The 11,106-nt window shown below is 41.5% G+C and overlaps 1 protein-coding gene across 3 annotated transcripts; it reads right to left on the minus strand.

Annotated features, from left to right (window-relative positions):
* Positions 1–3: 3 nt before the first annotated feature.
* Positions 4–10,909, minus strand: fam118b (family with sequence similarity 118 member B). Of its 3 annotated transcripts, none has more exons than XM_077565596.1 (7): positions 10,438–10,908; positions 10,050–10,139; positions 8,929–9,181; positions 4,987–5,214; positions 3,911–4,039; positions 1,907–2,204; positions 4–816 (listed from the first exon to the last, which is right to left on the minus strand). In XM_077565596.1, the coding sequence occupies exons 2-7, from the start codon at positions 10,130–10,132 to the stop codon at positions 812–814; spliced, it is 996 nt and encodes a 331-aa protein (XP_077421722.1). In that variant the 5' UTR covers positions 10,133–10,139; positions 10,438–10,908; the 3' UTR covers positions 4–811. The 3 variants fall into 3 exon arrangements, with proteins under 3 accessions (XP_077421722.1, XP_077421721.1, XP_077421720.1); XM_077565595.1 differs by having other exon boundaries at positions 4–879; XM_077565594.1 differs by having other exon boundaries at positions 4–2,204; positions 10,438–10,909.
* Positions 10,910–11,106: the final 197 nt, after the last annotated feature.

An 11,106-nucleotide genomic window follows, 5' to 3' on the forward strand; every position in this document is an offset into this window, starting at 1 on the left:
AAATGGGATACCAAAAGCTTTATTTTGAAAATAGTACTTATAAATACTACATCACAAACACATGTCAGTACTTTAAAAAAAACAAAAGACTTACAAAGAACATGATGTCTACACCGGAGTGGCATGTTGCTACTTGCAGGACAACGCTTGGCAAGAAAGAACTTAATTGGAATTGTCTATGGCATACTTGTGCAAATGAAAAGTTACCCTGTCCAAGTGTGCTGCATTTGGCAGATGTCAACCTTGTTGAATGTATGCACCCCATCACATCACATCATGTGCATGCTGGCGCACATAGCGAGCAGGTGTAACACGAAGATTTCCTTCCTACACAAGCCAATGTGATGACTCACGGGAAATCCCAGTGAGTCACGTCTTATCGTAGTTCGTCATCGACAGCACGCATACTTCTTCTGGAGTGTCCCAAACTTTAATTTCTTCCCTTTTAAATAACCACATAAAGAAAATGACAAGACACAGTCCACAATCAGTTATTATACGTCCAGTTTACTGAACCCTTTTTGGAAGGAAATGCAAAATAAAAACAATGTTTAGTGACACACAAAAAAAAAATCGACAACATGGGGAATTTCAGTGAAGTTATTGACGAAATCCAGCTTTTGTGAATGCTATCATGCAGTCAGCTGAAAGTGCTAAAAGATCAGCAGTTCTTTTGACCCTGGAGGTGCAAATAGACTTTTGACTTTCTAGCCCTACCGACATGCAGGAAGAGAACAGTCTCTTGTTTGCTGCAGTGGAAATCTGGTATGTGGGCCCCCAGCTTGATGTCAGCGAGAAGAAGCATTCAGTCCTAACCTTGAAGGAGGTATTTCTGAGTGTTAAAGCCGTTCTGCTGCCCCCACCCCCCATTTTAATACCCTGGAAATACAGATAGAAAAGTTGTACAGTAAAACAATATTGGCACATCACTGAAGTCATCAATCAAAATTTAACACGTACAGTGGAACCGCCATGGTCTAAATTTGTTTCTCGAAAAATACATTCTTAAAACAGTACACCATCACGTATGGCACCATGTGTAAACATTAGCAAAGTGTGTCTTCAGCTCAGTGAGTAAGACATACAATTAATCCATTACATATACAAGCTCCTTTTACCATTACATGCAAACAACGTCCACAATGTCTGCCAGGCGTTTTTTTTTTTAAAGAGTAGTTTGACTTTATTTTAATTTGCGGTTTAGCCCTTGCGGATCCTTGTGTGTGGAAATAATTAATTCACTTTCCATGATTTCCTCTGTGAAGTAATTTATGAAATTGTGTCTGACTTTGGAGGTTCCACTGTATGTCGAGTGAAAATACTCATAGAACATGCATGTGTGAAAACTAGTGATCTTTGGCTGGCTTTACACGGCATGGTTCAAGTCGAGATTTGTAATCAGGCCTCTTACAAACGTGGACACGAATCTGAAAAGCTTCACATATGGCTCCTAAAGCCATACACATGGAACGTCATAGACACTACAGTAGATAATAAGGATTGAATAAAAATAATACCTGGCTATGATTAATCGATGGGAGATTTGTTTAAAAAAAAAAAAAACCTCACAGCCCTAGCTTCCACATGTTCAATCATATCTGTTATGTTCCACTTGATATGTACTGTACATGATCATATATGGACATTGAAGTGGACTTGGACCAGCAGTGTAAATCCGGCCTAAGATTTGTGTCTTCTATCAGCAACACCATGCCTCAACAAAACACTCTGGAATATACCAAATAGCAATAATGACTTAATTTTAGCCTACATAGTCAAAACACTTGGCAGAACTTCTAATTGGCTGATGGAATGCTAGCGTAGACATGCCGTTGCCCTAAACCAAATGTATGTAAAAGTTTGATCATTCCTATCCATCAAACCAAATATGAACACTGTACCTTACCCCAATCATTTGTTGAAACGTCTCGAAAGCAGATCTCGTTGGCCAGCCGCTCTAAGTACTCGGGCAGGTCCGAGTACTCGTCTCCGTAAGAAATGACCTTGATGCCCTTGTCCAGCATGTTGTCGCGCAGCTTCTTGAACTCGCCCACATCCTCGCGTCGCACAAGCATGAAGTGCTCCAGGTCGGACTTGTGTTTGACCGCCTCCAAGAACAACGCCTGGAAGGTGGTGTCGTCGACGGTGCGCCCGCAGCCCAGGAAAACAAACGATTTGGTCTCGTACAGCTTCTGGATCTCGCGCTGTGGAATCCGGTGGGAATATGTGTTACTCGGGAACTAGTCATTACTTAGGTAGCACATACCAATTATATATTGTCTCATCCAAAAGTGGAAGCCCACTAGCGATTTACCCACCCCATAAAAGGGTTTACATTTCTCTATAGATGCCACAAGAAGAAGGCAGCAAACCACTACATCACATGAAGTGCCTCAACTTATTTCAACATAGTTCTTTTTTAAAAATCAAAACCCACAGGGAAGATATGGGCCTCAGATATCGCTTTCGGCATAGAGCGCCATTTTTAAACCAGTATGTCAGCTTCAAATGTGTAAAAAAAAATGTACATTGCTTGTTATGTTGTGTGCGTTTCTGGTGCTCAAACTGCATCGGCATCACTTTGATGGAATATGTTGCCGTAGACCACATTTTTATGGCTCCTTAAAAGGTGCATGACGCAACGTTGACGTGTTAAAATAACCATATTTTTCACCCACACATGTTTTAAGAATTGTATAAATGGGCAGGAGGCACTACTGTGGCACAATGGCTGTTGCCCCTATTTTCCTGTAGAGTGAAATAATGATCGGGCATTCGGGACCGAAGTTTGGGAGTGTATGGACGAGTCCGTGGTAAAAGACAAGCCAAAGCGGATATAAAATTCCGTCAAAATAATAATGAACCAATACTGCTGTGCGACCCTCCATCTCCCGGTGGCTCCTTTTGTTCGACCATCGGACGAAAGTTTTGGGACATGCAAAGGGAGTTTTCCACAGAGGTGACTCTGACCGAGGAAAAAATCTCCCCCTCGACCACATGGTCAGAATACCGAGCAGAAAAGGATAACACTGTTGAGTGTGCCAAAAAGGGCAAAACTTGGCGTCCGGGAGGACGTGGATCAATATTGGAGCAGCGTTAATATTGAAGTAGGTGGAAACAAGGATGAAACGGCTTGCTTTCTTCTTGCTGAAAAAGGTAAGACCTCGTCACGAAAATGCGATAGGGTCAAGTTACGATAAGCAGTGCCCAATAAAACTACCACTAACTAAAGTCTAGGCTTTTCACCAGAGCGGTCGCAAATCTGCAAAAAAGTTGCTAACTTGCGTTCGGTGCCTTTCAAAGAGGTTAAACTAAATTTGACAAAATGTAGATTATTATTAGTTTATTAACCCTGGAGAACCCACGGGGTCAAATTTGGCCCCTATAATTTCTGCTACTCAAATAACAAAGACCTTTTTTTTTTTTTTTTTTTTTACAAATTTAACTTCAAAAGTCCAGAGTGCCACTTCTGACCCCTGCATGGGGCCATCTAGTGGATGAATATTGCACTTACATGAGCCAGAGTGGTGGTGACAAGATGGCTGGCAACATGCTGTTTTGTTGAGCTGGAAATCAATCCAAACAAAACCATCTTCTCAGCAAACCATCAGATGGTAAAATTGTGTTTTTTTTTGTTAATCTATTTCATATCATGTTGCAGAATGCCTAGGAGTATGTTTTATATATATATTTTGATAAATTAGCACCTCTGAGCTAGTTAAAAAAAAAAAACATTTATTTTGGTGTTCAGTGAATTTATAGCAGTCATTGAATGTATAATTCATAATTTTCCAAGGAAGAAAAGGGTTCTTGGGTTCTCCAGGGTTAAAAGTGGATTTGCAAAATGGGTAATCTCTCCCCCCTAATGGAAGCATGATACTGTTTTCTGCTCTGGTGTGCTAACACTCACCATAACCTCAGTGTTCCTCAGCACATTCTGGTAGCCAGCGGGGTGCAGCACAATGCCACACGGGTTGGTGTAGACACCGTGGATGTGTAGGACGCTTAACCGCCGCTTCTCCTGAGCCCACTCCAACACCTTACGCACCAGAAAGAAAACACGTGTTAGAACAGTCCACCGCACACCATCCTGTTCTGACTGGGTCGGTCGGGAGTAGCAGTAAGAGGATATTTACAACCCTGATGGAGACATGACATAAATACCAGGACTGAGAGGCACAATGGTATGTCTCAATCAGGAAAGTTAATTTGCATTTTATGATTTATTTTAAATGCAAGATAAGAAATAATAACGCCATTTTGTTGCGCAAAAGTGTGCTTCCGCTTCGGAATCAGTTTTAAACCGAAAGCAAACGGAGTCCAAGATGTAAAACAAAACCGAATTGTCGCCCAGCTGTTGTAAACAGAAGGTGTGATCGTTATCTACGGGGTCAATATTGACCCATGAGGAACTTTACTAAAAGGCTGTCAAAGTGTCTAAAAACAGAAGATAAGACCATGTTGAATTTGCTTTGTCATCTAACAAATTCAGATACCGGTATCGGCCCCGATATTGCATAAAAACAGTGGTATCGGCAAGTACTAACAAGTAACATGCCGATACTATTATTTCTGACGCTAATATAGGACTTTGGATGCAACATCTTGTGTTTTACTTGTGCACAACATTCACTGATGTGTGACGTGTTCGCTGCATGCCAAGCTAGGATATCCCATTGGCCCTTGAATGCTCTGAACCAATGGCAGGACAGCTTTTTCATGTTGAGAAAAAACATCAACTTAGGCATCGGTATGGTATCGGCATCGGCCGATACGGCAAAACTGGGTATCGTATCGGGGGGGCCAAAAAACGGTATCGCTTTAGTATTTCAAGTTCTTGTCATTTTGTTTTGTTACCTTTCCAAGTCAGACCTAATAATAAAGTCTGTTCAGCGACCTTTGCTCTCCGTTCAAATTGCTGACTGGCTTTAACTAGGCTAGACCGCTCAATCAATACCTCAGCATAATGCAAACAGGAACCTTTACCTTTTTCTCGTCAGTCAGATCCAAAGACTCCAGCTTGGTGCCTTGGTGGGCTGCGTAGATCTCCAACAGGTTGTCGAAATTGGTGGTGAGGACCAGCGCGCCGCTCTCCATTAACTGCAGCACGGAGCGCAGTAGATGTTTCCCAGCATGCTCCATCTTGCACTCCAAATCATCGAACACCTCGTACAGGCAGTCCTTGAAGAACGTGGATCGCACATTGCCTGTTCTCTGAAAACAATATGACACATTGCTCACAATCGTGGTTAAAAAAAAACAACAACAACATTGCAATCTCCAAAGACTGGAATTTTGAATCACTACTGCCACCTGTGGCTGAACAATACAACTGCATTTGGCATTCAGAAACCTGCAACATGTAGGGAACTCTAATTGGATTAAACTTGAGTTCAGGGTGTTATCTCATCATGTGACCTAAAAACAAGGCTATATCAAGTGCCTGTAAATAAATGAGCAATACATTTGCCTACACGGCTTGGAGCCAGGGCATAATCACCCAAACAATATTTTAAGCCCCTTCAAGCGCTGACATCGCAATGGGGGCCAAAATCTGCCTGGCGATCACAGCGGTTACTGGGGCGAGACTGCATCTGAGTGAAAGGGCATGCGGTATAAGTGGGAGTAGGCCGTGAACACCGAAAGCAATTGTCACTTTTGTTGTCACTTTCACAATTGCAGGATGCTGTGACTTTGGCAATATAACGTTTCACTTGGATCTGTGTTGCTTCAATTTTGTGGAATTTCCTAATATGCTGTCATACATGAGAATTGTGCCAAAACGACACACACACAATACATATGCATGAAGCTAAAAATAGTGAAACTTTGTGCTCCGCCGTAGTGACCAAGGTGATCTGGGCACAGGGAGACGGGACTTGCCGTGATTACCGGACTAATGGGCTAAACAGCTTGACTCCTTTCCACAGGAAGAAACAATTATCCACATCTAGTGTCTATGGCAGCCTAGTCCATCGCTGTGGTCTCGGGCCATCCGAGGATTTCAGCAAACACCAAATAAAGTGCAAGTAAACAACAGACTTCACCAGTTTCAACGAGGCTTACTTTGTATTCGGTGCACAGTTTTGCCTAAAAACGTTTTAGTAGAGATAAATTAAGTATTGCATACTTCCTTCTTCTTACATTTGGGAAATTCCAGTGACCCGAGACAAACCCTTGACTCTATACAGGGGGGGAAATGAGCTCCTATAATTTATTTAAAAGAGGTTCAAAGTTACTGAGACTGTTAGGATGATACACTATGATAAATACTAAATTGTTGGGATGATCAAATAAACTCAGTTATATTCTAATGAGCCTCATTTTAACCACAGCCAAACTTTAAGGACAATATTTGCTTTTTCTTTTGGATTACCCCCATGACCTGAAACTCTTTTTGCAGACTATGTAAATCTCCCCGTTGAATGAGGTCAAACTGCTGCGATGGTGGATTTTTCAGGATATAAGCATTCTTACATAGTTCTTTCGACATTCCGAGAGAGAACTAGAATACATTTTTGAAGTTACTTAGTAGTTGGCAGTTTATAATGAACACTGCACGTATGTGCGCCAAAAAAAACAGTCTTTTGAATACACTTTTTATGTGTGTATAAAACCCATATAAATAAAACTATGCAAGATATATTTAAAACACAAATTTGTCAAGCAAAAAATGACTGTGTAGTATTATAGCACAATTACATTTCAAATATTTTAGGGATGCACCAGATATTTGGCCACATGATATTTCTATCCGAAAAGTCTTCTACTGCAGTGCAAGCGTGCTAGGTGTTGGCTGTTGCTTTAACTAAATGCACAGCTGCTAGTTTGCCTCTTTTTTTTTTCTCCCCGTGTTGCTTTTCGAGCAAACAGGTGTGCACCACATGCGCGTGAAAAGAAAATGTCCGATAAAGCCATTAACTGTTGTTTGCTCCCTTCGGGACAGCAGGCTGAGGGGCTGACGCAAAGTGAGCTTTATCAGTGTCAAAAGTGCGATGAGACATGACTAACACAGGAGGCAAATGCTATCAGGACCGCCCCACCCCCCCCATTTGCCGGTGCAGATGGGTCCAATAAGTAAAAGCGGAAAAAGTCACATGGATTATGGTGTAGCTTTGATCCATTTTTGCAATGTAATTTTGGGTTTATTATTTATTTATTTATTTTATTTTATTTTTTGTGGCGGCTGTGGCTCCGGGTGTAGAGACGGTTGTTCAGTAACCAGGTGGTCAGCTGTTCGATCCCCGCTCTCCCCAAGTCATTTGACGTTGTGCCCTTGGGCAAGACACTTCATACAAATTGCCTCAAAAGCGCTACTCACACTGGTGAATGAATGGTGCAAATGTTTGGTGGTGGTCGGCGGGGCCGTAGGCGCACACCGGCAGCCACACTTCCGTCAGCCTGCCCCAGGGCAGCTGTGGCTACTTAAGTAGCTTACCGCCACCAGAGTGTTAATATGTGAGTGCATGAATAATGTATCCATTCCACTGTAAAGAGTCTTTGAGTGCCAAGAAAAAGTTATACATAAATCTGAAGCATTTTAAATCTTATTTATTTAAATCAGGTTGAAATAAATAGCTGTTTCTTTGGCTTTTTTTATGAGCATATTTTGCAATGCCACAACTCGAATTTGGAAACCGACAAAAACGTCACTGCAAATCATTCCTCTCAAGTTGCACAGAAATTTGCAAGGTCAAACCAAGTCGCCATGTGGCGACCACAGAAGGGGTTCCGATGATGGAAAAGAGGAGAACTATGATGAAATAAGAACCTTGCACTGGTCTTGGAGCTTAATGTAGCAAAGTGCCAATTTATGTCTTTATTACAAAATAGAACAAGGAGGAGGAGTGACGATACCATCTGACTCGGAAGTCATCCGTTGCTATCAACACAAATCGCAAATGGGGATTTAGAGGGCGATTCCAAGCCCTATAATTTATCATTGTTGGCCAAGGCGATGGAACAGAATACAAACTTTCATGTCTGCGGTTTCCGTTGAACTTTTAAAGTGAGAAGTTACTAAAAGAGCCGTAACGAATGTTAATGCGCTGACTGCGCTGTGCATCAGAATACTCTGAGTCACCTTGATTTGATTATATGATCATCAGACCTCCATGTGGTCCACCTTCACATCTCATAAATGCCATCATTCCGTTACATCTATTTGAACAATACCATGCCCAAATGGTGGGCATTGATTTTTAGATGTTTTACGTCAAACGTAAGACGTAACCTCAAAATTCAAATGGCCTCGAGGTTATGCGATTTGGAAACCAACAAAAATGTCAGGGGAAGACAGTGCTCTCAAGATGCACAAAAATGTGGCAGGACAAACCAATTCATTGTGCGTTAAGTCAGGCGAAACTTTAATAGATTATCTCCACAAGTAAATTTTGCTTTTTCTTTGGCTTCTGGTCAGCAACAGTGTCAACAAAAATTTACTGTTAATGTTTAGAAACTCATTCCCAACACAAGATGTAATCTCCCTCTGAATGTTTGCCACCACATCAGACTTAATGAGGAAAACTGAAAACACAATTTGTTTTCACTTCTTTAAACCTATACTAACTGTACAGACAATGTTTTAAATAGCATTTGAAGTTAACCAGTGTATGATAAAAGCGGACCGAGATAGAGTATGACTATTTACCGTTGGACAAACAAAAAAAGAGGTACCAAAGAGCCAGACTCTTTGTCGCAGTAAATTCCACTTCTGGTTTAATGGACTACATCATTTTTTTCTCCTTGCCATGACTGGTACCATTAAATAAAAAAATAAAAAAACTTGTGAAACGCTTACAAAACATCAACCATGATGATGGTTTCAGGTTTTCATTTGAGACGAACAGAGACTTATAGTTATCTGGAAGTTATGACACAGCAGTGTGGAAAGGAGAAGTGAGGGAAATTATTAAAATGATGCCTTACCGGAGAAAGTTTCTGTATTAGGTCATGAGCCACGTGCACCAAATTTTTATCCTCCTTCATGTGCTTTTGGAAACGTCGGCTCTCCTCCTCTTCTAGTAAGTCAAAGTCATTGGCGGCATCCAGCAAGGCCTGGATAAGGCCTTTCCAGGAGCGGAGAGCGGGGACCTGCGGGGCCACGGCGGAGCTTATCCCAGTGCCGATCACCAAGACAAGCTCGGGGGCATGCTTTGTCTTCAGGCTGGGCAGCAACTTCCTTTTGGACACACAGATTATTATGAATTCCATGAAGCAGAACTTTGCAGAATCACACATCTGCATATGTTTATACTTTGTGAGCGGTGTCAGGTTGTTGAGACTAGCAGTGGGGGAAAAATGAAAACAAATCCAAAGGGGGGTTCTCGGTTTACGATGGTACCGATGAACATAAGAATACTTTGTCACTCAGTTTCAGATTATTTTTCTTGTTCAGTTTGTATTTCTCAGTCAATCGCATGGCACATATAGACAATTAACCATTCCCAATCAGCTATGGACAATTTAGAGTCTTTAGTTAACCAAACATGCACAATATTTGGAATGTGGGAGGGAGCCAGATTGCCTGGCAAAGTGAAAAGAAGGTCAGCCAAAATCCAGGACTGGTGTCACAAAAGATATAGATGTACTGTAGTTTAAACCCAAACTACAAACAAGTTTTTCCCTGTGAAGTAATCCTCCTTGAGTCTAATGCACTTTTCCACAATACTGTATGTTAAGTATGACCTTGTGAAGAGAGTGGAATTCTGTACAAGACCAGGAACTGTCGGATGCTCAGAGCTTTGTGAGCAGGTGCGTTGTCATGGTGAAACAGCCATTGTCTCGCCACAACGCTCACCTCTTCGCGCGCCCTGAACGAACAACGCAGAAGCTCTTAATAGACGTGGGGGTTGACTGGCCCACATTGCAGGGGACAACTCAGACAGTTTGAGTTTGAAATATATCTTTTATGACACCACCGAGCCCTGGAACTATAGAGTGTACTGTATACATAGATACATAATTATGTAGTGTATTTTTCAATGACTGACTGTTAGATTATGAGTGTTTTTGAGCCATGACAAGTGTTCACCATGGCATGTGCTTACCTTGGCTTCTTTCCATTTGAATCTGCATCCTGTGAATCAGCTGCAGTTCGTTTCTCAGTTTTCACCGCTACAACAGAGGCCATTCAACACCTGGAGCAGTAAAAAAAAAAAAAAAAGTCAGTGCCATACCAAACAATAAACACTTGCAAGTTGCAACTTTTCCTATTACCTCACTCATGGACCACTAGCGCATAACTATTATAACTCATTTAAATACAACGATGTACTGTACAGTGCAGTTACGTTTTATCATTCAAACAGGAAGTACAAGTTCAGCGCATCTTCTGTAGGAAGACGCCTGTGGCTGCAGCCATCACAGGTAACATGATAATCATAGAAAAGTTGTTGTTTTTAAGTCAATGCATTCATTGGCATTGAAATGACTCACCTTTTTCTAGTAGGCGGCAAACGTTCGTTTGAAATTCTGCTCACGGACAAGTCCCTATAATTCCAGCTCAATGAGTAACAGTAGCACTAGTGCTTGTCTCGTCGTTTTTTTTTTTTTAATCGAAGAAGTCCACGTCGTCAAGTACTTGTTAAAAGAAGTGACGGACAAAACCCGGCTTTCCAGATGACAGAAATGCCGAGGTAACTTGACTTTCATATACCAAAACAACTGTTGCTATAACTTTTTTTCCAACCTTGTCTAAAAAGCACAGGAGCTCCTGTTAACTCGTCATGCTGAACGCGGAGTCTGAACGGAGCCTTCGTATACGGCATACAAACGTGTGAGCTAAAGTTTAGTACTGCGCGGAAGCTAAACACTTTGTCCAATGTTGAAGTTGCGTGAGAGAAGAGGGTGGTTGAAGTCGCCGCCTGTGGTGATTCTGCTGCTTTTCTTATGACGCCTTCATGTGCCGCTCGGATAACAAAGTGTCTAGTTTACTGTCTCGCGTAAGAAAGAGGTCGTACAACATGTCTTCCGTCAAGACACTAGTCTGTATATTATGTATTATCAATCGACTAAAACTAGCATTCATTCGACAATTATTTAACTCATATCAACAAGTAAGAGTTTTATTATGTTTTCAATCTGTCTAACAAGTAACAACGTCAA

Source organism: Vanacampus margaritifer, chromosome 5 (genome assembly GCF_051991255.1).
Source record: "Vanacampus margaritifer isolate UIUO_Vmar chromosome 5, RoL_Vmar_1.0, whole genome shotgun sequence".
Classification (NCBI taxonomy): Eukaryota; Metazoa; Chordata; class Actinopteri; order Syngnathiformes; family Syngnathidae; genus Vanacampus; species Vanacampus margaritifer.

What these genes read in the sequence shown, in the direction of transcription:
- fam118b (XM_077565594.1), bottom strand. Translation starts at nt 10,132, where the DNA reads ATGGCCTCTGTTGTAGCGGTGAAAACTGAGAAACGAACTGCAGCTGAT. An exon ending in TAATACAGAAACTTTCTCCG is followed by an intron (nt 5,215 to 8,928) that starts GTAAGGCATCAT and finishes TATTGTTTTCAG; the next exon opens with AGAACAGGCAATGTGCGATC. An exon ending in TGAGGAACACTGAGGTTATG is followed by an intron (nt 2,205 to 3,910) that starts GTGAGTGTTAGC and finishes CGGATTCCACAG; the next exon opens with CGCGAGATCCAGAAGCTGTA.